General features: G+C 36.2%; 1 protein-coding gene across 6 annotated transcripts in view; it reads left to right on the top strand.

The window, feature by feature from the left end:
• AGPS (alkylglycerone phosphate synthase) overlaps nucleotides 1–26202 on the top strand; it is a 170578-nt gene extending 144376 nt beyond the window's left edge. For 5 of the 6 annotated variants that reach the window (XM_073218659.1, XM_037000306.2, XM_037000305.2 and 2 more), the window contains 2 exons: nucleotides 1198–1255; nucleotides 24205–26202. In XM_073218659.1, coding sequence (XP_073074760.1) covers nucleotides 1198–1255; nucleotides 24205–24326 — 180 coding nt within the window. In that variant the 3' untranslated portion in view covers nucleotides 24327–26202. The remainder of the gene's footprint in view (nucleotides 1–1197; nucleotides 1256–24204) is intronic. The other variant, XM_073218660.1, reaches the window with a different exon arrangement.
• The last annotated feature ends 925 nt before the right edge of the window (nucleotides 26203–27127 follow it).

Raw genomic sequence — 27127 nt, 5'->3', positions numbered from 1 at the left:
TCAAAAGTCTGAGTACTTCTCCTTCACCTTTGCCCCTCTGGCTACCCAAAGGCCCCTTCCCTGTATTACTATACCAGTGACTGTTCCTCCTCCCCTTTTCAAACTGCCATTCTCTAAGTGCTACTGATTTCAAGTAATTATTGCTTTATTTAAAATAATTTGTTGGACAATGTTAGAGCAAGGCTAGCATATTTTTGATTGATTTGAAAAACCGTGAATCCTAAGTGATGAGGGTTCTTAAAAATTACTTTTCATTGAGGCATGGTTTGTCTTGGACCCTTTTACCCTGGCCTACCTCATGATGGTTTATGTAACCTGAGTAATTCTGAGAGGTTCAAGGCACTGTAGCTGTTTCACCTCATGGCTGTTATATACTCATGAATTGAACGTAATTCCAGTTTTTCTTACCATTTTTTCACCCTGTACTTCTGTCATTCTGTATTTTGCTTTTCATGTTTATTTTTCAAACCTAGTGCTCTACAAGGCACTTAGTCAGGGTCTAACATGTTAGGAGGAAAAAAATGGGTTTTTTTCATTAGGATATCCTTGAGCCTGGCAAATAATTTGTCTTGAAGCACTGACCCCAAAATTTTTTTCCGTAAGGGCTTTTATGGTTGATCCCTGATCTTGAGTCTGATGCCCAACTGAATGATATTAGTTGAGTAATCTAGCCATCTAAGCATCATTTTCTTTATCTGTCAATTAGGAATAATTGTAATTATGACATAATGTTGGCTATAGAGAAAATAAAGGAGTTACTACAGGTAAATTTTGTTTAGTACTTTTCTGGACATACAATAAGCAGTCAATAAATATTAGCTGCTGATGTTTGTTGGTATAGTGAGGTGCTTTACTTCAGAGTAGGACCTGACTATGCCTTTGCAAAACTTTTTTTTATGATTATTAACTATTTAGTGCTGCTGAATTGTTGAATTGATCATTTTACCTTATTTTTCTCTTCTAGACTCTTGAAGAGACTATTGTAAATACTGTGACTCTTCACTAGAAAAAGTCTTATAAAGCTAGGCTGCATGTTTTGTTTTTTAAATGTGGTTAACCTAAGAGAAAGGAAAATTAAGCTTCCAGTTTATTATTTCACCCAGGAAGTATGTGCCTTCTTTGGGAGTTGGTTCTTATTCTTTCACTTCAAAGTGAAATCTAAGTAGCAACTATTTGTTGTGTTGTTTCCAAATACAGGCAGCTGCTAGAGAAGAAATCCTTGCTAATGGAGGGAGCCTGTCGCATCACCATGGAGGTATTCTTTTTTGCGGGTAGAATTTCTAATACTCCTGTAAAGAATATTTGGTTTGATAAAATGCTGCAGAGACTGATAATATGAGTAATTTGAGAGCACTTGAGATTTCTTTAAAGTTTTTATGTCTGTCACTGATGTAGTCTAGGTTGTGATATAACTAACAGAACCTTAATTCAATGAGTTTACCTAGAAAACGAGCCTCCACAGCCTTCTGAGTTGTCAGGAAACTTCATGTTACCCAAGAATAGCCCAGCTTACTTGGGAAGCATTTGACCATTACTGTAAATTTTATAAATACACGCAGTTTTTTGGCCACTTTTGGAATGCAGCTGGACATCAGTAGTACCATTACTGAAGAGCTGTTTGTTCTGCCCACCCAAAAGTCAGCAAATTAATCAAGACAATATGAAAACATCTTTTCTTTTCTAAGATTTTAATACTTTTTTGTTATTACTTGATCACTGTGTTGCATTTTAAGTTTTTTTTGGAGAATTGATCACATCACCAATAAAAATTATATCTACCTATGTTACTAGAAGACTTATGAAAGTGGTATGTGTCAGTTTTTTAAAAAGTTGAACAGTGGCCATTCTGTTATTAAAATTTAATTTTTGAGTTTCTTCACCTGTTTTCTTAATATATCCATCAATGTAATTTGAATCTTAGAAAAATAAATACATGTAGATTTTTTAATTTAAATTGTTTTTTAGGGAGGAGCATGGGGATAAATGACCACCAAATTAAAAATTGAATTCTGGCCCTGGATTCTCCATATTCCTCTTTCCCTGTCTGATTTTCCATCATAGCATTTAGCATTTTCTATCTTTTCCTACTGGAAAGTGAGGATCCATAAGGACAGGAACTTGTATTTTGTTTGTTACTGTTACCAACACCTGGATCAGTGCTTGGCCCTGATCAGTCCTCTATGCATGTGTGTAGAATGGATGAAAGAATTTTGGTAGAGAAAGTGGGCTCTTTGTCCATAAGATTATTGCAGCTAGGCCTAGAGAATGTGGATGAATGAAATATAAGACAATTCCTAGCATCATTGTATCAGTTCAATATTTTGTTATTACCTTATCTTTTTTCGCAATTCTCACAAATAAATTTGTAATTTAGCTGACTGATAAAAGTACTAAAAAAGCATTTAAGTAAATAAATTTGTTCTATCCTTCCTCTTCCTGTTTATTATCTTTTTTTTTAGTTATTAATATTATTTTTTATTTTGGTATCATTAATCTACAATTACATGAGGAACATTATGTTTACTAGACTCCCCCCATCACCAAGTCCCCCAACATACCCCATTACAGCCACTGTCCATCAGCCTAGTAAGATGCTGTAAAATCACTACTTGTCTTCTCTGTGTTGTACAGCCCTCCCTGTGCCCACCCCCACATTATACATGCTAATCATGGTACCCCCTTTCTTACCATACCCCCCCCTTATTCCTCCCTTCCCACCTATCCTCCCCAGTCTCTTTCCCTTTGGTAACTGTTAGTCCATTCTTGGGTTCTGTGAGTCTGCTGCTGTTTTGCTCCTTCAGTTTTTTTCTTTATTCTTATACTTCACAGATGAGTGAAATCATTTGATACTTGTCTTTCTCCGCCTGGCTTATTTCACTGAGCATAATACCCTCTAGCTCCATCCATGTAGTTGCAAATGGTAGGATTTGTTTCTCCTTATGAATGAATAATATTCCACTGTGTATATGTACCACATCTTCTTCTTTTTTTAATATTCCACTGTGTATATGTACCACATCTTCTTCTTTTTTTTTTTTTTTTACGGTTTTTGCAGATATTCTTTTTTTTTTTTTGAGAGGGCATCTCTCATATTTATTGATCAAATGGTTGTTAACAACAATAAAATTCTGTATAGGGGAGTCAATGCTCAATGCACAATCATTAATCCACCCCAAGCCTAATTCTCATCAGTCTCCAATCTTCTGAAGCATAATGAACAAGTTCTTACATGGTGAACAGTACAAGGACAGTCATCACAGAAACTTTTGGTTTTGATCACGCATTATGAACTATAAACAATCAGGTCAAATATGAATATTAGTTTAATTTTTATACTTGATTTATATGTGAATCCCACATTTCTCCCTTATTATTATTATTATTATTTTTTTTAAATAAAATGCTGAAGTGGTAGGTAGATGCAAGATAAAGGTAGAGAACATAGTTTAGTGTTGTAAGAGGGCAAATGTAGATGATCAGGTGTGTGCCTGTAGACTAAGTGTTAATCCAAGCTAGACAAGGGCAATAAAACATCCACGGATACACAAGATTTCTCTCAAAACAGGGGGGGTGAGGTTCTAAGCCTCACCTCTGTTGATCCCCAATTTCTCACCTGATGGCCCCACTGCGACTGCCTGTCTTAGGTTGTTCCTCCCTTGAGGAATCTTACCGGTCTCTGGCTAACCAGTCATCTTCCGGGGCCATACAGAGAAATGTAAAGTTGGTAAGTGAGAGAGAAGCCATATTGTTTGAAAGGTTAGCTTTTTACTTCTTTGCAGATTTATGCACTGTGGCTTCTATGCCCAGCATTTGTCTTGAGGTATCTTTACCACTTGGAGGAATTCCTCAGTAAATTCGATATGAGGCACGGATTCTATTTAAGGGTTGTAATTAGGAGGGAAGAAAAAAAGCTATAGAAGTAGCAGGCAGAAGAAAACATGGGAAGATGGATTATTTCTTTGACATATCTTCTTGGAGAGTAACTTAAGCATGTATAGATTTTAAACTACTAATTAAATTGTGCACACACATTAACATAATAGGAATACGGTTACATAACCAAAGCAGATCTATAATTACCAGTCATCTCCAGTGAAACCAAGAAAACCAGTTAGGCACCCTAGGCATTTGTGGAAATTTATCTATGATATGATGGATATTGTCCAACTGTACTTGAACAGTCTGAGAGAAATCAGACAAATTAAAACAACCCATTCCTGGGAACTGTTCACATCCCATATGTTCTTTTAACAGTAGATAGTTTGTAGTTGTAGATTTTGGAGTGCTACAACTTGCACTTCTCCTAATTCTTGGTTGAGTTCCAACAGTATAGATCCAGTCAAATTTGTTGTTTTACTGTATGCACAGGCCAGCTTAGATATCTCCTTCTTCATTCCCATGGCAAGTCCAGGAACTGGTGGGATGAATGTAGCTACAGCTGTAGCAGTGCCTGGATCTTTGTTGAGGTTTTTTGATGGTCATCTTCTGGTATGAGTCTTCCAGAGAGTGCTGATGTTGGAAGTTCTTCATATCGTATCTTAGTTCATTTTCTGGGTAGCCAAATTAGGCTTTGATCCTCTGTATAAACACAAACAGACCCTTTGCCCACACTTTGATATGCCCTTTATACCATTGTGTAGAACTCATTGGAGGTCACTACACAGGAACTGCTTTTTTTTTAAGAGAAAGGAATATTATCAGAAAAATGTACCTCCATAGCCGATCTTCTGACACCCTTTAAGTGATCAAAATTAAGGATATTTAAAGCATGCATTAATCATTGATTTACAGTTAGTTTTATCCTGTCAGGGAGTAACCCCCCTTTTCTTTCTTTTTTTTTTATTATCATTAATCTACACTTACATGAAGAATATTATGTTTACTAGGCTCTCCCCTATACCAGGTACCCCCTATAAACCCCTTTACAGTCACTGTCCATCAGCATAGCAAAATGTTGTAGAATCACTACTTATCTTCTCTGTGTTGTACAGCCCTCCCCTTTCTCCCACCCCCCCATGCACGCTAATCTTAATACCCCTCTTCTTCCCCCCACCCCCTTATCCCTCCCTACACACCCATCCTCCCCAGTTCCTTTCCCTTTGGTACCTGTTAGTCTATTCTTGTGTTCTGTAATTCCGCTGCTGTTTTGTTCCTTCAGTTTTTCCTTTGTTCTTATACTCCACAGATGAGTGAAATCATTTGGTATTTCTCTTTCTCCGCTTGGCTTATTTCACTGAGCATAATACCCTCCAGCTCCGTCCATGTTGCTGCAAATGGTAGGATTTGCCCTCTTCTTATGGCTGAGTAGTATTCCATTGTGTATATGTACCACATCTTCTTTATCCATTCATCTACCGATGGACATTTAGGTTGCTTCCAATTCTTGGCTATTGTAAATAGTGCTGCGATAAACATAGGAGTGCATCTGTCTTTCTCAAACTTCATTGCTGCATTCTTAGGGTAAATTCCTAAGAATGGAATTCCTGGGTCAAATGGTAAGTCTGTTTTGAGCATTTTGATGAACCTCCATACTGCTTTCCACAATGGTTGAACTAACCATTCCCCTTTCTCCACAGCCTCGCCAACATTTGTTGTTGTTTGTCTTTTGGATGGCAGCCATCCTTACTGGTGTGAGGTGATACCTCATTGTAGTTTTAATTTGCGTTTCTCTGATAATTAGCGATGTGGAGCATCTTTTCATGTGTCTGTTGGCCATCTGTATTTCTTTTTTGGAGAACTGTCTGTTCAGTTACTCTGCCCATTTTTTAATTGGGTTATTTGTTTTTTGTTGAGGCATGTGAGCTCTTTATATATTTTGGACATCAAGCCTTTATCGGATCTGTCATTTACAAATATATTCTCCCCTACTGTAGGGTTCCTTTTTGTTCTATTGATGGTGTCTTTTGCTGTACAGAAACTTTTCAGCTTAATATAGTCCCACTTGTTCATTTTTGCTGTTGTTTTCCTTGCCCGGGGAGATATGTTCAAGAAGAGGTCACTCATGTTTATGTCTAAGAGGTTTTTGCCTATGTTTTTTTCCAAGAGTTTAATGGTTTCATGACTTACATTCAGGTCTTTGATCCATTTTGAGTTTACTTTTGTGTATGGGGTTAGACAGTGATCCAGTTTCATTCTCTTACATGTAGCTGTCCAGTTTTACCAGCACCATCTGTTGAAGAGACTGTCATTTCCCCATTGTATGTCAATGGCTCCTTTATCAAATATTAATTGACCATATATGTCTGGGTTAATGTCTGGAGTCTCTATTCTGTTCCACTGGTCTGTGGCTCTGTTCTTGTGCCAGTACCAAATTGTCTTGATTACTATGGCTTTATAGTAGAGCTTGAAGTTGAGGAGTGAGATCCCCCCTACTTTATTCTTCTTTCTCAGGATTGCTTTGGCTATTCGGGGTCTTTGGTGTTTCCATATGAATTTTTGAATTATTTGTTCCAGTTCATTGAAGAATGCTGCTGGTAGTTTGATAGCTTTGGGCTATCAAATCTGTGTATTGCTTTGGGCAGGATGGCCATTTTGATGATATTAATTCTTCCTAGCCAGAAGCATGGGATGAGTTTCCATTTGTTAGTGTCCCCTTTAATTTCTCTTAAAAGTGACTTGTAGTTTTCATAGTATAAGTCTTTCACTTCTTTGGTTAGGTTTATTCCTAGGTATTTTATTCTTTTTGATGCAATTGTGAATGAAGTTGTTTTCCTGATTTCGCTTTCTGTTGGTTCATTGTTAGTGTATAGGAAAGCCACAGATTTCTGTGTGTTAATTTTGTATCCTGCAACTTTGCCGTATTCTGATTTCAGTTGTAGTAGTTTTGGGGTGGAGTCTTTAGGGTTTTTTATGTACAATATCATGTCATCTGCAAATAGTGACAGTTTAACTTCTTCTTTATCAATCTGGATTCCTTGTATTTCTTTGTTTTGTCTAATTGCTGTGGCGAGGACCTCCAGTACTATGTTAAATAACAGTGGAGAGAGTGGGCATCCCTGTGTAGTTCCCAATCTCAGAGGAAAAGCTTTCAGCTTTTCGCTGTTCAGTATAATGTTGGCTGTGGGTTTATCATAAATGGCCTTTATTATGTTGAGGTACTTGCCCTCTATTCCCATTTTGCTGAGAGTTTTTATCATGAATGGATGTTGAATTTTGTCAAATGCTTTTTCAGCATCTATGGAGATGATCATGTGGTTTTTGTCTTTCTTTTTGTTGATGTGGTGGATGATGTTGATGGATTTTCGAATGTTGTACCATCCTTGCATCCCTGGGATGAATCCCACTTGGTCATGGTGTACGATCCTTTTGATGTATTTTTGAATTCGGTTTGCTAATATTTTGTTGAGTATTTTTGCATTTATGTTCATCAGGGATATTGGTCTGTACTTTTCTTTTTTGGTGGGGTCTTTGCCTGCTTTTGGTATTAGGGTGATGTTGGCTTCATAGAATGAGTTTGGGAGTATTCCCTCCTCTTCTATTTTTTGGAAAACTTTAAGGAGAATGGGTATTATGTCTTCCTGGTATGTCTGATAGAATTCCGAGGTGAATCCATCTGGCCCGGGGGTTTTGTTCTTTGGTAGTTTTTTGATTACTGTTTCAATTTCATTGCTGGTAATTGGTCTGTTTAGATTTTCTGTTTCTTTCTGGGTCAGCCTTGGAAGGTTGTATTTTTCTAGGAAGTTGTCCATTTCTCCTAGGTTTCCCAGCTTGTTAGCATATAGGTTTTCATAGTACTCTAATAATTCTTTGTATTTCTGTGGGGTCCGTCGTGATTTTTCCTTTCTCGTTTCTGATTATGTTGATTTGTGTTGATTCTCTTTTCCTCTTAATAAGTCTGGGTAGAGGCTTATCTATTTTGTTTATTTTCTCAAAGAACCAGCTCTTGGTTTCATTGATTTTTGCTGTTGTTTTATTCTTCTCAATTTTATTTATTTTTTCTCTGATCTTTATTATGTCCCTCCTTCTGGTGACCTTAGGCCTCATTTGTTCTTCTTTTTCCAATTTTGATAATTGTGACATTAGACCATTCATTTGGGATTGTTCTTCCTTCTTTAAATATGCTTGGATTGCTATATACTTTCCTCTTAAGACTGCTTTTGCTCTATCCCACAGTAGTTGGGGCTTTGTGTTGTTGTTGTCGTTTGTTTCCATATATTGCTGGATATCCATTTTGATTTGGCCATTGATCCATTGATTATTTAGGAGCGTGTTGTTAAGCCTTCATGTGTTTGTGAGCCTTTTTGCTTTCTTTGTACGGTTCATTTCTAGTTTTATGCCTTTGTGGTCTGAAAAGTTGGTTGGTAGGATTTCAATCTTTTGGAATTTACTGAGGCTCTTTTTGTGGCCTAGTATGTGGTCTATTCTCGAGAATGTTCCATGTGCACTTGAGAAGAATGTGTATCCTGTTGCTTTTGGATGTAGAGTTCTGTAGATGTCTATTAGGTCTGTCTGTTCTAGTGTGTTGTTCAGTGCCTCTGTGTCCTTACTTATTTTCTGTCTGGTGAATCTGTCCTTTGGAGTGAGTGGTGTGTTGAAGTCTCCCAGAATGAATGCATTGCATTCTATTTCCTCCTTTAGTTCTGTTAGTATTTGTTTCAGATATGTTGGTGTTCCTGTATTGGGTGCGTATATAATTATTATGGTTATATCCTCTTGTTGGACTGAGCCCTTTATCATTATGTAATGTCCTTCTTTATCTTTTGTTACTTTCTTTATTTTGCAGTCTGTTTTGTCTGATTACTAGTATTGCAACACCTGCTTTTTTCTCTCTGTTGTTTGCATGAAATATCTTTTTCCATCCCTTGACTTTAAGTCTGTGCATGTCTTTGGGTTTGAGGTGAGTCTCTTGTAAGCAGCATATGGATGGATCTTGCTTTTTTATCCATTCTATTACTCTGTCTTTTGATTGGTGCATTCATTCCATTGACATTTAGGGTGATTATTGAAAGGTATGTACTTATTGCCATTGCAGGCTTTAAGTTTGTGGTTACCAAAGGTTCAGGGTTAGCTTCTTTACTATCTTACTGTCTAACTTAACTCACTGTTGAGATTTTATAAACACAGTCTGATGATTCTTTATTTCTCTCCCTTCTTATTCCTCCTCCTCCCTTCTTCATATGTTGGGTGTTTTGTTCTGTGCTCTTTTTAGGAGTGCTCCCATCTACAGCAGTCCCTGTAAGATGCCCTGTAGAGGTGGTTTCTGGGAGGCAAATTCCCTCAACTTTTGCTTGTCTGGGAATTGTTTAATCCCTCCTTCATATTTAAATGATAATCTTGCCGGATACAGTATTCTTGGTTCAAGGTCCTTCTGTTTCATTGCATTAGGTATATCATGCCATTCTCTTCTGGCCTGTAGGGTTTCTGTTGAGAAGTCTGATGATAGCCTGATGGGTTTTCTTTTGCAGGTAACCTTTTTTTTCTCTCTAGCTGCCTTTAATACTTTGTCCTTGTCTTTGATCTTTGCCATTTTAATTATTATGTGTCTTGGTGTTGCCCTCCTTGGATCCCTTGTCATGGGAGTTCTGTGTACCTCTGTGGTCTTAGAGGCCATTTCCTCCCGTAGTTTGGGGAAGTTTTCAGCAATTATTTCTTCAAAGACACTTTCTATCCCTTTTTCTCTCTCTTCTTCTTGTTCCCCTATAATGCGGATATTGTTCCATTTCAATTGGTCACTCAGCTCTCTTAGAATTCTTTCATTCCTGGAGATCCTTTTATCTCTCTCTGCATCAGCTTCTCTGCATTCTTGTTCTCTGCTTTCTAGTCCATTAATGGTCTCTTGTATCTCGTCCATTCTGTTTTGAAGTCCTTCCAGAGCTTGTTTTATTTCTGTATTCTCCTTCCTTAGTTCTTCAATATTTTTCTGCAAGTCCATCAGTATGGTTATGAGTTTTGTTTTGAATTCTTTTTCAGGAAGACTGCTTAAATCTATCTCCCCAGGTTCCTTCTCAGGGGAAGATGTAGCAGATGCCCAAGCTGTCTGGGTTAGTCTTGTCTAGATCATATTTTTTTGCTTTTTCATGTTGATAGGTGCTATTGACTGTCAGCTGTGAGAGCCAAATTTTCCATTTACTGCTGGCCTTTCTTTACTGGGACAACTGCAACCCCTAGTGGCTTGTGTTGGGTATGTGCGTGTAGACCAGGTCTTTGTGTCTTGGCCGGCCAGTATGGAGGAAGCTCCCTTGCTGAGGGCATGGCCAGCCCTAGGCTGCTTCTCTGCTTTCGCCGTGCCCCGGAGGGGTAATGCATGGGGGGCTGTTTGGCTGTTTACCTCCGTGAGGGGTCTCAGAGCTGTTGCCCAGGGGGTAGTGCACCTGGTTTTCCCTGTAATTTCCAGCTACTGGACTGTGACTTGTGTTGTTTCCATCCAGCTGTTGCGTCCCTGTCCCTTTAAGACTTTCAAAAAGCACTCACTTTTCTTTGTCACAGGGGCATCAGCTTCGGAACCCACTCAGAGGTCTTGCTGCCCTGTTTCCCTAATTTCCAGCCCTCCACGCATGCACTGTGTCTGCGCTCTGGTGCGGATGGCTAGGGCTGGGTGTTTAGCAGTCCTGGGCTCCCTCTCCCTCCCTGCTCTGAGTCCTCTCCTCCCACCGGGAGCTGGTGTGAGGGGTGCTTGGGTCCCACCGGGCCGGAGCTTGTATCTTACCCCTTTCACCAGGCACTGGGCTCTCGCACGTGTGGATGTAGTCTGGCTGTTGTCCTGTGTCTTCTGGTCTCTCTTTTAGGATTAGTTGTATTTGTTGTATTTTCAAAAATATCTATGTTTTTGGGAGGAGATTCCCACTGTCCTACTCATGCAACCATGTTGGCTCCGCCTCCACATCTTCTTTATCCATTCATCTACTAATGGACACTTAGGTTGCTTCCATTTCTGTAAATAGTGTTGCAATAAACATAGGGGTGCATCTGTCTTTTTCAAACTGGAGTGCTGCATTCTTAGGGTAAGTTCCTAGGAGTGGATTTCCTGGGTCAAATGGTATTTCTATTTTGAGTCTTTTGAGGAACCTCCCTACTGCTTTCCACAGTGGTTGAACTAGTTTACATTCCCACCAGCAGTGCAGGAGGATTCCCCTTTCTCCACAACCTCACCATCATTTGTTGTTGTTTGTCTTTTGGGTGGTGGTGATCCTACTGGGGGGAGGTGATATCTCATTGTGGTTTTAATTTGCATTTCTCTGATGACTAGCGATGTGGACTATCTTTTCATGTGTCTGTTGCCCATCTGAATTTCTTCTTTGGAGAACTGTCTGTTCAGATCCTGTGCCCGTTTTTTGATTGGATTATTTGATTTTTGTTTGTTGAAGTGGGTGTGCTCTTTATATGTTTTGTATGTTAACCCTTTATCGGATCTGTCGTTTATGAATATAGTCTCCCATACTATCCTGTTTATTATCTTTTGAGGGAGATTCTAATGCATGTTAGAGTAACAAAAATAAAGAAGAGAGGAAAATGGATGTTAGAAACCTCTCAAGGAGAATTAAAAGCTTCTGATTAATCTAAAAATCTAAGCCTTATTTTGGAAATTTAAGCATGGGGTATTTCATAAAGATACTTAGCTCTTTAACATCTCCCTTTAAAATGTTTAGAAAGCCATATACATTATTTAAAATATTTTTTACAGAGTCTATTTCAAGATGCTAGTATATTAATATATAAAGAAGCTGTAAATATATATTATCAGATTGTAAAGTAATGATCTTCATTCCAAGTTGATTGCATGGAGGGAGGAGTCAAAATAAGTTAACCATAATTATTTGAGGAAAAAAATATTCTGTACCCAACAGTTTTGCCTCTTGGTACATGTCAGCAGCCAATGTGCCCTTTTCTTTTAAAGTCAGAAACTATAGGTTTCATGTTTGTGATGGTAAACACGAGAGAGATGCGATTCTGTGAGAGGGTGATGATAGCCTCATCTTGTATATAGGAGGAAATATAAGCTTGCTTGTCATTTCAGTTGTAAGGATGAGCTGTTTGCTTAATTGTGGGAGGATGTTCTCAGTTTATTTTAGCTTTGCAGTGTCAGAAATTCTCTAGAAGTTTGAAATGACCAATGGTCTGAATCATTGCAGAGAAAAGCCAAACCAATAGTTTGTTTTCTTGGCAGTGACTCTCTTTTCCTTTAGGATCCAGGTCTCTCCAGTAGTGTCTGTCTATGAGATGCTAAGCCTAACATGGCAGAACTGCTGGTGTTCCTTTTTCAGATATATCCTAGACACTACAAGCTTCTTAGGAGGCTCTGACAGAACCTACATAAGCATACTTTAAATAGTGTTTCTGTAAGCTGCCATTAAAGAAAAAAGAAAATATACAAACCTTAAATAATAGAGAGTTAAACAACTCTAGTACAAATTTATTGAAACTTGGATTTTGTTATTTGTGAAAGTTATAGTAGTAGTACATTGTATTAATCAATATACACAAATAGAAGTTAATAAAAAATAACAGTTGGGAAGATGTAAACATTAAACTATAAAATCATTATTCCATTCTTGATCTCAAAGCAAATAATATAAATAGCTCCCTGTGATATTTTTGATACAAAAGTATGCCTAATGCTTTTTAATATTGGTATGCAGTATATTTTCCATATTATAAATATTACTGGTCCCCTAAGCAACAGGGTTTCAAAGAAGGACCTTATAGTACAATAAAATAAAACATTGTAGCATTTCTACAGGCCACTGTTGAAACTGATAGGATTATGATATCTTCACCACTTTAACCAAGGTAAAACTCTCCCCTCTTCTTGGAAAAGCACCCAAAAGGTGACTTGAATAATAATGTAAATGCTATAGATGTTGAAACAGTCAAGAGAAGGGAGATAGAATAGGGAAAGTAATTAACACTTATAAAGCTATAAATATTTACTAGGTGCTTTGTATAACTTAATCTCCTTTAATCCTGTTCAAAATACTGTGGAGTAGATATTATTCTTGTGTTTGAAATGAAGATTTTTAAATCTCTGAGTGTATAGTAACTTGCCCAAAATTATCAGCAATAACTGTTAGTCCCAGAATTTGAATTTGAACTCAGGCCCTCCTGTCTCAGTGTCCCTGTCCTCTTACTTCAAAAGCCTAAAATTGCAAAAATAGACAAAAAGCTAAAAAAGATTGACATTGACAGCAGAAAAAGAGACACAAAATTTTAAAAGCATATGAAAAGAAGTACTAAACATTATTAAAGACTTTTATTTCTTTAATTTTGATACTAAGACAATTACTTGACCCTGCTTTAGATGGTAAAACAGAAATGAGTCAATATTTTAATTTCTTCTTCATAGTTATTTCATTGTTTCCTCAGTTCTTGCACATAAGTCAGTCAGACTTTCTGGTGATTTTTATACTTCCTGACTGTAGGTTTCTAACATGTTAGTAGTGTAGGCTAATAAAACACAAACAGTTCAGATCATGTTACAGTAAAATTCCTTATATGATTTATGTGCATTTTCAGGTTCTAGGCTTATAGGCCTTCATATGTTAAAGACTCCAAGTTTGATTAAATAAATTATTTTTAGAAATTATTGGCTCAAACTTGAATGTAGCAAGGTTTTATTGCATGGATATTCAGAAGTTCTGTCTTATTTAAATAGAAATCTTTTATTTCTATCATGTTTCTCCTATTTTTATTTTTATGTGGTCAGGCATATGACCTGGTTTCCTCTAGACTTAGAAAAAGAAACTAAGAAACCTGAATACGAAATACATTTCATGTGCATGTTGGTGAAATAAAGGTGCTTTCTCTTGCTAGTCTTCCAAACTGCCAAGTGTCAGAGTGCTGCAGGGCTCAGCCCTATGCTAGTTGGTTCGTCTGTGTTCACTCCCTACCTCAGTGATTACCTCAGTCTTAGGACTTAAAATACCATCTCTATGCTGATGACTCTCAGATACCGGAGCATGTCAGCAGCACCCCGAGTCTAGTTGGAAACCCTGTTTTCTCCTGCTTGGCCCACTGCAATATTCTCCTTCCTAACTGGTCTTTCTGCTTCTATTCTTGCTCCCCTACTATCATTTCTCTTGCTGCCACAGTAATCTTTTCGAAACTCTGGTTTCTCCTCATATTCAGAGTAAAATCCAAGCTCCTTATCAGGACCTTCAAGGATACACAGGTGTGTCTGTTTCTCTATCCTCATCTTAACCACTTTTCCCCCAGCAGCATTGGCCTTCTTGATAATCCTCAAGACATGTCAACCCTCTTTTCGCTTAAGGCCTTTGCTATTTGTTTCCTTTTTCTTATGTTCTTTCTCTCTCCCCCTCCCCACCCATCAAAATTTGCATGGTTCACTTTCCCCATCATTTAGATCTCTTTTAAAAATGTCATCTTCTTAGAGCTGTCTTTCCTGTCATGATTTAAGTTTGTCACTGGATTTCCCAATCCCTAGAACAGTCTCACTGGCTGTTCTACATAGTAGATGCTCCATGAATATTTTAAGTGAGCAGATAGATGGCCAAGTGCTCACAGAATTTGGAGCAGTTTGGCAAATTCTCAAATAGCTCTGAATCTTTCATATTAGAATGGCAATAGTCTGATTGCTAATTAAGCATTTAATAATCAAGCCTTATTTGAATATAGGGTCATGTTTAATCTTGGAAGGCTCAGTTTATTCCATAATTTATCTGGGAAAGTGTATTAGCAGAGTTGGTTATTCAGTGGAAAAGTAGGGGTAAATAATGTGCATTTCTCTATAACTGTGTTAACACCATAACATTTTAGTGTTCTTTCTTAGATGCATTATTCAAACTTTGTCTTAAAACAAATAAAAGTTTGAGAGGCTTATAAACAAGGGAAAAAACAGGCTTTGAAATCAAATCCTGGCTCTGCATCTAACCATCTGAGTGCCCTTAAGGAAATAACCTCTCTGAGCTGTAGAGTTCTCATCTGCAAAATGGGAGTAATAGTACCTATCTCACAGATGGTAAGGTTGTTGTAAAATTTAAAGGTGGTAATGTATGTAAAGCACCTAAAGTGCATTGTGTATAGTAGGTGCTCAAAAAACATGAGCTTAAAAAGAAAATACCAATAGGCAACACCAACTGAAACTGGTTTGTATTCTTAAACCTCTGCCCTAACCATTTGAAGGGTCACAGTTTATTTGAAAAAGATTCCTTATATTCAAGGGATATGATTCAATAATTGTCTTAAGATATTTTCATCAACTGCAGTTGGTCTCACTCTTACAGAGAGTTCTGTTAATCTGTATGAAAGAGAAATTTCTTTCATACCATTGGCTACAAAATTTGCTATAGAAAAATGTTTATTTTTATAAATAACAAATATCCTTTGCTACTCAGTATAGTTGCATAAAGCAGAAACCTTTCTATATAAAACTTAAATAGCATGGGTTTAATTGTCCTGCTAACCTCAGTCAGTAGGGCTTTTGAGAGAGCAATTCTTATTATGTGAAAAAAAGATTTTCCTTAATTTCTATCCTGAATTTAAAACTCAAGTTGGCCCCATAGTAGCATCGTTATTTACTGACTTTGAGTCAGTGTCCTGACACTCTCAGTACCATTTCTGAGTTGGAGAGTAGAAGGTTTGGGGTTGTGAGACTATTGATACAATTTCTCTTAGAGGGGTTGTCCTGTAATTGTGATTAATAATGGTTGGTTGCTTTCAGTATCTGGAAACAGACAGGCTGGTTGGTCTGCCTACAATCATGCTTTGATAAATGGAGCTATTTTAACTCTGGTTTTGTATATCAAAGAAAACAGATGTAGTCTGGAACTGGAGGCAATAGGAAATATAAAGCCTTTTTAACTTAATTGTCATAGTGCTTGTTTTTTGTTACCAATGAGCTGGTTAGTTTGAGCAGCAGATTTTTTATTAGATACTTATTTAATTTCAATTTATGACTTAAGTTTTTAAGTTCATTTGCTAGGATTATACCCAAGTCCTTATCAGGAAATTTAAAAACCTTGATTAAATATAACCAACCACTCTTAATTAAAATATTGGTATCTTTACCTAGCCAAAATTATTTCCTACTATTCAAAGAATAATTATGGGGCAGCTACACTTAGCTTTTTTTATGGCCTTAGTAGAGTCCAGTAGTATCAGGAACTAGAATCCAGTAGTATCAGACACTTTAAAAATAAAAAGAGACTGCTCAAAGGAATGAGCAAAAGATCAGCTTTGAGGCCATTTGTTAAAAACCTGTCATGTGAAATAAAAGATATCCAGATTGGAAAGGAAGAAATAAAAGTGTTGCTATTATAGATGACATAATTGTGTAGAAAATCCCAAAGAATCTACAAAAACATGATCATTAAGATTGCAGAATATAAGAGCACACACAAAAATGAGTCGCATTTCTATATATTAACAGCAACATATAGAAACTGAAATTTAATACATAATACCACTTGCAGTTGCTCCAAAGAAAATGAAATAGGCATAAATCTAACAAAATAGATACAGGATTCTGCAAATTACAAAATGCTGATGAAAAAAAGATGACCTAAATAAATGGAGAGACTATGTTCATAGATGGTAGAAAACTACATAGTAAAGATGTCAGTTCTCTCCAGATTAATCTATTTGTTTATGTTCACAGAAAAGACTATTTTAAAATTTATATGGTAAGGCAAAGGAACTAGATGCTAAACCAATTTTGAAAAAAGAATAAAGGCTTAGGAATCGATTTACCTGATTTCAAGACTTAAAATATAGCTTATAGTAATTAAGACTGTATGGTATTAGAGGAGAGACATGTTGATCAGTGGAACAGAGTAGAGAACCCAGAAATAGACCCACACAAATACACCCAGCTGATTTTGACAAAGGTATAAAAGCAATCCAATGGAGGAAGCATACACCTTTTTTAAGAAGTGGTGCTGGAGCAAGTGGACATCCATTGGCAAAAAAAGAGAGAGAAAGAGAGAACCTTGACCTAAACCTCACCCCTTATACCAAAATAAACTCAAAACAGATAGTGGGCTTAAATATAAACCATAAAATAATAAAGGTTTTAGGGAAAAAACAGGAGAAAATCTTCAATATCTAGAATTCTTCAGATCTATCAAGGAGTTAAAGATCTAAGGAGTTCTTAGACTGGTCACCAAAAGTACATCCTTTAAAGGAGAAATTGATAAGTTGGAGCTCATCAAAATTAAAGTGTTTACTCTGTGAAGGGCTCTGTTAAGAGGATGAAAAGATAGGCTATTGAGTGGGAGAAAATATGTGCAAACCATATAGGCAACAAAAGACTCGTACCTATAAATATATAAAGAACCCTTAAAACTTAGTAGTAAGATGCAAAAAACCCAGTTAAAAAATGAGCAAAAGACATGAGACTCATTTCACTGAGGGGGATAATATACAGACAGCAGATAATCACATGAAAAGATGATAAACATCATTAAGCATTAGGGAAATGCAAATTAAAAGCACAAGAGAAATCACTACATACCTATCAGAAAGCTAAAATGAAAAAAAAATAGTGACAGTGTCAGTGTCAGATGCTGGCAAGAATGTAGAACTAGATCAAGAATACATTTCTGGTGGGAATGTGAAGTGGTAAAGCCATTCTTGTCAACAGTTTAGTAGTTTCTTTTAAATTAAGCATGCAGCTACCATTCAACCCAATTATACTCTTGGGCATTTATGCCAGAGAATTGAAAACATGTTCACACTAAAACTTGTACATGAATATTCAGTGCAGCTTTACTCCTAATAGCCCCAAACTAGAAACAGCCCAGATGTCCTTCAACTAGAAAATGGCTAAAAAAACTGTGGTACATCTATACCATGGACTACTACTCAGCAGTAAGAAAAAACAAACTATTAATGCAAGCAACAACTTGGATGAGTCTGCAGGAAATTATGCTGAGTGAAAAAAAGCCAGTCTCAAAATATTACGTACTGTGTGGTCCTGTTTCTCTAACATTTTTGAAATGACAAAATTGTAGAAATAGAGAACAGATTAGTGGTGTCCAGGAGTTGAGTGTGAGGAGGGGGTGAAATAAACAGATAACACAGGAATCCTTGTGGTGATGGAACTGTTCTGTATCTTGACTATATCAGTGTTAATAATCTTGCTTGTGATTTTGGTCTTTCAATAGCTACCAGATGAGTATAGCCTTTCCAATATTGAATCTTTATCAGATTACCATAAAATACCAAAAATTTTGTTTTGTACATTAAGTTATTTTTTCCTTTGGTTTCTTCTTTTGTGACAGCCTTTTTCTCACAAGGCGTATACATTGATAAGAGTATTTTCCACAGAAACAATATTGTAAATAGGTTCTGAGACCAGACGGTAAAAATCTAACCCAAATTTAGCTGAACATTTAGCTATTTCAGCTGTATCATAGGCAACACAGATTTGACAACTGTCAGAAAATCTTTTGTACGAATGTGTTGATCCCCATGCCTTTCCACCCATGGGATCACAGTTGCAGTCCAAGACGAAAGAGCAGGGACAGCACTGTTTGCCATCTCCTGTGTTTGCTGTATCTCTAGGGGCTACCATGTTGAACAGTGCAGATACACAACATTTCTATCATCACAAAGCTCTGTTGGATGGTGCTTTGAAGCCTCATCTCATATATATTTTCATCCATTGGCTAGAAAAATGCCCCCCCCACCCCATAAAGAAATGACTTAAAGATTTTTCCCGGTAGACATTAGATTCAAGTCTTTAGGAGTTAACTTTTAAAATAAAGTAGTATTTGTCATTAATAGTTGATGTTCTCAGATGTAACTTCTGACCACTCCACCACTCTTTTCCTGAATTTCTTTCTATTTGGTCAGTAGCAGCATATTTTGAACAAGATCACCTTAGCATTTGCTGCAAATCAAGTTGGGTTGTAGGGTGATGGTATTTTCCCTTTACGGAAATTATCTGAGCTCCTAGGAGACAGCCCCTTGGAAGCATGTAGTCCAGGATTTCTTGGTCTTTGCACTGTTACCGTTTTTGTCATGGTAATCCTTTCCTGTGAGGCCTGTCCTATTCATTGAACAATGTTTAGTAGTATCACTGGCTTCTACCCACTAGATGCTGGTGACATCACCTCAGTTATGACAACTAAAAAAAGTCTCTAATAATGGCTAAATGTCACCTGGGAAGCAAAATAACTGTTGTTGAGAACCACTGATAGAGTACAAAGAGTCCTAGAGATTTGAAGGAAATGAGAGTTTTATGTTCTTCTTCTCAGGTCTTAGCTGCTGTAGAATAGCTCTGAGTATATATAAGAAATAATGTCAGAATGTAGGGAATACAAGGCAGACAGAGAAAGAGCTGGTAGAGACGAAGGAAACCCAGATTGCTTTTCCTAGATAGTTGAATCCCTACCTCTTACCTAATGTGGCTTATAGATAGTTGTGGTCCAGTATTTACTTTTTATTTAAACTGATGTTAATTGAATTCTTACTGGGTGGCATGCACCATGCTTTGTAACAGGACTACACAGATGAATAAAACATGGCCCTAGTCTTTAAGGAGCATGTGTTATTTTCTCTCCTTTTCTGTATTTGTCCCATGTTATTTGACCCGTTCACTTGCTTTTGACTGTCATATAGGCATTAATTGCCATATAGGTTTAAATCTCAACTGTGGTCAAGCCATTACTGAGGGACATACAGCAATATTAGCACTTGATTATGTCCTGAAGACAGATTGAATCCAGTCTTGTGATCTGTTACCACCCTAGTAATTCAAATTTTTCCGTTTCCTAATCTCTAAAGACCTATCCAAGGATCTGTAAGAAGAGCTATTATATAAACTGCACAGATGACATCTTCGCATGGAGAAAACTGATGTTTTAAATATTTAATGAGAGAAAATCATACAATATCAAATTTTAATATTTTGTTAAAGTCCATGATATCCACGAATTTGTCATCTTGATATCAAGTTTCACTTGTAGAGAGTAAGTCAGGTGACTTAGTAAATCAAAATTACTTTATCCACTAAGCATTAAATTAGACTCTCAGATAATCATAGTCCCATCCCACATATCTTTAAAGGCTGGATGTTAGCATCCCTCAGTTGGAGATGTGTTGGCTAACACTCAGCCTGTACCTCTATGAAAACCAAATACACACACTTTATAGCATAAACAATGGACAGCTAAATCCTCTTTTCAGGTTGAACCCTCCCCTCAACCTCAAATCACCATAACAATCAGATCACCAACTGCTTAAAGAGTAGAAATTACCCATTGTCTTCCTCTGTTCTCAGTGCCTAACACATCTCATGAGGACAGAATCTCATCTGACAAGAAGTTATTGAGTGTCTAGTTCCTTACATAGTCACCAGTGGTTTGGCTGGATACATTAAATGTTGAAATACAAAGTCAGTACTCAGATCACTCATACAAGCAGCTAAGTCTAGATTTCCTTCTTAAAATTTGACCTATAGAATAGTGTTAAAAGAGATATCCAGAAAGCTTTCAAATATACATGTTATAATAATGATTAGGTGCTTTTTAGCTTTGGCTAAATTCTGCTTGTGAGCTTTAGCTTCAATAATTCTCTAACTTTAACAGTCAAAATGGTTTTTCAAGTAAGTATATAATAAACCTTTTCAACCTTGTAGTCAAATTCATAATTTAGGAAGTTTTTTACTTATTTAGCTGAAGGAACTGGTTAGCAGACCCCAATTTATCCCTTTTAAGATGGGACTCTGTGGTAGTTTCTGCTTGGTCTTCAGTCCCTTACGTATCAAAGAGTAGTTCTAGTTAGTTTTTGGTGGCTAGGCTGGCTACCATGTCTGCATTTTCCACACATAGTACTCTGCCTCCCACCACTGGTACACACAAGCCTGCTTATTTTTTTATGCTGTTCATACCACAAAATACATTCTTTCTTAGAGCTGTTAGCATGCAAAGGGGACTGTTAGGCCTATGACTTGAATCACTATCCCCGTAGTTTCTGTTTTCTCTGTTCCAAAAGTAAAAATGTAAAATATACTGCATATTGTGGGAGAACACAAAATACTTGTTTTATCCAGTCTGTACATACATCATTAAATATTAAATTGTAGAAAAGTAAACTCCACTTTTAATTTAAGCAGGAAAACAGCTCCCCCCCCCCCATTAGTTTTCTATAATGCTCAGTGTTTGGTTGGCCTATATTTTTTGTATCTTTAAAAATACATCTAAGACTCAAATTCCTGGCTTAAGTACATTGAGCATTATATATTTAGAGTAATTGTGAAATGTGGAATACAGAGTCCTTATTTTGTTTTCAAAGGTAATGACTTGGCTTTTTGTGGTTCTGGTGTTGACTCTCAGTCTAGGTTTATACTTCTTAGAGTATCAGAAGTCAAAGGAATGTAGCTAGCTGAGTCAGAAATCATGAGTATCCCATATCAAATAATCCATGTCTGGAAATAGGAATAAGCTTCATGTGGTAAGAATGTACACATGCCTTTTCATGGGTGACTGTACATACAAGGGATGTTGGGGTCGACGCAGGCTGCCTATCATTTGCTGTTTTGTTCATCCATTCTCCTCTTCTCCACTATGGCATGCTACATGAGACAGTGTTACCATTTCCTCCAGTTCTGCAGATCAGCTAGCTCTGTGTTTAAGCAGTTACCATATAGTTGTGCACACATGTTACATGTATACAGATCAGTTAGTCTAAATGCTTACCAATGCAAATAAGAATTGTATAAAGAGTGTTGTTATTGTTATATTTAGCTCTAAAATAAAAAGTCTTCTACTTTGAAGTGTGATCCCTGTTTTGGTTAGGGCCTTTGGTTTTTCATTGTTGTTTTAATTTAGAGACTCATCTGAGATAGCCACAGAAGGTTCTTTAGAATTTTATGAAAACTGTTTCTACTAATTGTTTTATAAGACTTACAAAATTATAAGACAATTATTTATAAAGGCTTATTGAGCATTTTTACTTAAACTGTGTTTTCTGTTTGTACACTTATCCTACAGTGTAGTTACTTAAACTGTTAGGCAAAACCAAAACGATTCCTGGTCCCTTTAATTGCATAAGCCATGATTTCTAACCTCAGTTCAAATTCTGGTGTCACCAAAAAAAGCAGCTCATCAACCTCTGTGATCAAGGAGTAAATTCATTCATGAAAAATGTTTGTGAGGGCCCACAGCTATGCCGCCTATACTGTCTTTTTTTTTTCTTTCTAGTTCACTAGTCAAATGTATGTTAGATTGATTATTGTAAAAGTATAAACCATAGACAATTTGACAAGATAGATGTGTAAATTATCCTTCTGACAGAACTAATGATGCACTCCAAGCACCTTCTGTTTTCCAGCAGTTGGTGAGCAACTTCATTAAATATGCAATGGCTGTTGGGTGGCTTCTCATACAACGGTTCAGTTCCTTGTGGAATTGCATTATTACTAGAGGTGTACAACCAGGCAGACAAGCTAGCTGTTGGGCATCCTGCTGAGGTTCTAATGTGCTCCATCTTGTTGGAGCAGTTGTTTGCAGTGTTTTCAGGACAATTATGTCCTAACCACAGGACATATTCAGTGAAACTATATTACAGGTAACAGAGGAGACTGGCAGTGACTGCTCTTCACCTCTCTCTCGAGCTGCCTCAGTGTGGCAGCTTATAAAATGCCTCTTGTACCACTCACAGAGTAGTTCCTTTTTTTTTTTTTTAATCCCTTGAAGTGAATCTGGCAACAACTAATTTGTAACTTTTTAAGTACTAAAAATCATAAGATATTTGAGGTGAAAAGGTTTTATAGATTCTAATCCCTTTGTAGAGCCGAGCACTGTGGTGAGTTGTCTCTTAGGGAGATAGTAGGAGAACCTGCTGGAACATCTTTTAGGAGGTAGAGAGTGTATGAATAGTGATTTGTACTGTTTGGTTTCAGGTTTTGAGCTCTTTTAAACAAAATTTTTCTTTTGCCTTTATGATTTTTTCCTGCTGTACCTCTTGTTTCCTCCTCTTAACACTAGCAGTGTCTTTTTCTTTTATTAAGAAGCCAAGCAGAAGTATTTTGCTTTCTGATGATCTCATACTATCTATTATTTTGATGACAATTTGATGGTTTCCTTGAGAACTGGACACAAAAGGTGGTTTGAGTTGAGCTTAAAATGGTATTTAAGGCCTCTAAAAGGCAGGTGCCATGGTGTATCACTGATAAACGGGAATGCATTTTACAATGACAGGCTGAATACTTCAATGAAAGGATGTTTCCCATTTCGGTTGGCCAATTAAATTCCTGTGATGACTTTGTATCATTAATGAACATTTGTGGAAAATGACCATGTGAGTTCAGTTATTACAGTAATACATTTTAAGAGTACTAACAACACAGAATCCTACCCATAAATTAAAAGATTTATCCATTTTGCCACAGATAAGTCACCATATTGCTTTGCTTTTTAATGCCAAAGCAAACTGGCATTTCAGAATTTTCTTTTGCAGAATAAGTACATATCCTTTCTTTAAAAAGTTCTACTTAGGTTGTTTCTCATTGAGTGCCTTTTAAAATATAATTTACGCCACTAACCATTATAATTAACCATTATGTTATTCTCAGAATAAATAAGTAAGATGTAGAAACAAAGAAGGGGAACATTATACAAAGCATAAAAGCAGAAAATTCAGTTTAAGATGGATTAGGTATATGATTTATTTAGTGCCTAAGAAAATCTCTTAATTCTGGAAAAATAGGAGGAAGAAAGTAACCATTATTTAAGATCATACAAATGTATTTAAAAGTAATGTGAAAAGAAAATGCAAAGGGAAAGCTTCATAACCAAGTATTTCTTAAGCCTATTAAAAGCTCAGGTTTTCTTAATCTTTGTTAAGCTTTTTTTCTTAAAATATTTTACAGACATATATTCTGTCATTTTTGATACAGTTTACCCAACAAATTCATCTGGATATGATGTTTTTCTTTAGTTAACTCCTTTGCTCTGAAACTTTGGTGTGTTTTGGTTGTTAAAACAGAAGGTGGGTTCTTTTGAAATGCGTGTTTTTCTCATTGTGTTATTTGTGAAATGGGCCATAATCTCGGTCCAAGCTTCCTTCATCTCCGTTTCCTAGTGTACAGAGAAAGGAGACACTGTGGAGCCCAGGCTTCCCCTGGGAATACATTGGGCTTAATGAGCTTGATAGTCTGCTGAGCTCAATAAATCAAATAAAGCAAAACATTTCTCATTTTTGAATAAAAGCATTTATCACACAGTGTTTGTTCATTCGTGGTCACAAGATTGATTGGTTCCCAACATCATAGTGTACATTGAAGCATTTTTTATTTTGTTTTTCCAGTAGGCAAGTTACGGAAGCAGTGGCTAAAGGAAAGTATCTCTGATGTCGGCTTTGGGATGCTGAAGTCTGTCAAGGAATTTGTGGACCCCAATAACATTTTTGGAAACAGAAACCTTTTATAAATCCATTACTGTTGTTATGAGAAATGTCACTTTTTTTTGTTTGTTTTCAACTATGGTTATACCAGTAATCAAATATATCATGGACTATGTTTTAGCTACATTTGCTTGTTGGTTTAAAGTAAGTTTGTTTCATTCTGTAGTTTGTTTTGTTTCTAAATCTGTGGATTAACAGACGGTATTCCTAAATCTCTCTCATGCAGGCCAACTGGTTGTCGTTTCAAATTTTCGTCAGGCAGCACAAGGCTGCCAGTTGTTATTTCAGAGGTAGATGCTGCAGCTGTTTTGTATTGATGCTTCCTCTTGCGAACAAAGGCAGATTTTGGCATTATCTATTGCTTATCTAGCCTTTTTTTAAAAGAATGTTTCTGAAATAATATTTCTGGAAAGCAGATACCTAGGGAAGGATTTCACAGAGGAGTGGTATACATGTATATTGTTCAAAGAGTGCATTCTAGTGTGAGTAGGCCATTAAGAAAGGACACTCATGAAAGACTACAGGCAGCCTTTTGTTCAGCATGCCTTCCCTTCTGAAGGTGCTTGGCCTACGTTTTTCTTCTGACAGTCATATGCAGTTATAAAATCTTAAATCATCAGTATATAAATTATTCTGTTAGGAGACACATTTTTCTTTTCCATGTTTCTGTTTCTACTGATGTATGAGTTATTTTTGTGTCACTGAGATAACCTATTGTCATATCTTAGTTCATTCATGATATGTCTTATAAGAAAAGCTGACTCATTGTATGTGAAGAACAGGTTTACCCATGAAATGAATGCTTTTATTCAACTTAAGAGCTGTAATGTTTCTGATTTCACATTCTTGTTGAAAAGCAGAAGAAGCTGCAACAGCAACAGAAGACTCCTTATACTTAATGTCACCAAAGAATTGTTTGGCTAAAGAAACACAGTCATCCTTCAGCTATTGAATTTGAAAACCTCAACAATTTCAATGACAAATTTTTCTTTAATTAACCCAAATAACACAACAAATTTTCATATGAAAGTAAAGCTGCAATTTAGTTTTTAATAATGATTTAATTCCTTTTTTTGAATTACTGGTTTAACCTAAATTTTTAAAAGAATAGAATATATTAATGCACATACCATAATTAGAAGTTTGAAATAACATTTCTTAAATAATAGGGAGAATGTTAATTACATTTAGCAAACATTTTTACATTCAAACCTGGATACTGAAATCAATGAAATGATTACTTTGAATCACTGTCAAGGTTCATGATTCACATTTTGAGATGTATTCTTTTCTTAATGAAATACCTAGCTTTTGATAATTTTTTAAAATTAATATTTGATCAGATAATGCAAGTCTAAATGCAGACCATCCTTTGAAAGGACATACTGTCTCTCTATGTAGCAACAGCTCCAAAGTATTTTTGGGCAGTTTGATACCTTTTATATATGAAATAGACTTAACCAGAAAAGTGAAAACTTAAAATTGAAAAAATGGTATTTTTAACACTTCAAATGACAAATAATTTTTAGTTAATAAAATTGGCCTCAAAATAACTTAAATCTATAGGCAAATCAAAATTAAGTATTAGTTTAACAAAAAAAAGCTATTTATTTATTAGAATCTGGCTCTCTTCATTGGTGATTTATTTTTAATTATAAAGTTTCCAGCAGATCTTTGCTTAAATCCCTTGATATTTGAAATATTCAAATACTTGATGAAGAAATTACACTTGACTCTAGAAGTATAAAAACCTCAGCTTTATAAAATGCATCTATTAATGAAAGTAATTTCTATAATTGGTGATCAAAATGTAAAATTTAATGTGGTATTAATATTTCACTAAAGTGTATGTGTTTTCTGAGTAATTTTTTTTTTAATAAAACTTACAGATTCACAAGCAGATCCATTCCTTTGCACGTGATTGTTATAACATTCTTTCGCAGGGAGTTCAGATTTTAGTAACCTCAGAAGTCTGTATTTGATATTAGGAAATGGTGTCACACCTGAAATAGCTGTGTTACACTGTCCTACATAAGCCTTATGGAAATGGGTGATTTATGTCTTTGTTTTTCTTCCCCCATGTGTGCAGGACTCCCCAACCTCGGTTTTATAGTGATTATCTCATTCTATGTTGGGGTCATTTCTACAGGTATCATTTTGAAACACATGAACCCTCAGTGCTGTCTCAGATTTCATAAGTCAGAAAGCCTTTCCCCTACTTTAATCTGCTTCTGAGTGGTGCCTCGGCATAAATCAGTGTCTGTGGAGAGTTGAGTTTCTGAATATGTACTGAAGCACTTAAACTTTGCTTCATATTTCTGAAATACCTGAAAATGGCTTCATAAAAGTTACAATCCAGAGAACATTATGTGAGGCTTCTTAACACTTTTTGAGTAAGTTGATTTAAATTTTTTAAAGCTTGTAGCCTGTTTGGTTTTCAGTACTGCATAACCAACTTGTCTTTCTTGAATTAGTCATATTTCTAATATTTTGTTAGATGATGTCACATTTGAATTGAGGATTTAGTGGAACTGGGAACTTGCTGCTAGTGAGAAAAGGCATTGAATACTAAAGACTCATTGCAAATAGGCTGTATTGACACTTGAGAAACTTTTGCCTTAATGTTGGTGCATAAGTGAATTTGCTGAGTAACTTGACCTGTTTCCAGTTTAGTAAGGATTGCAGAAGCCACATGTTTTTTTGTGCTCAGCATTTTACCACAAAGAAAGAGGATTAAATTATTTTCTCTTCAGAGGAATTGGGAGTTTTCTTCCTAAGTGCTTACGTATTACCGTACTGTTACTTAAGAGTTATTTATGAAGCTGGA

Source organism: Manis javanica, chromosome 12, assembly GCF_040802235.1.
Source record: "Manis javanica isolate MJ-LG chromosome 12, MJ_LKY, whole genome shotgun sequence".
Lineage (NCBI taxonomy): Eukaryota > Metazoa > Chordata > Mammalia > Pholidota > Manidae > Manis > Manis javanica.
Note: the sequence above shows the minus strand (reverse complement) of the source record. Positions and strands in the feature narration are given on the sequence as shown.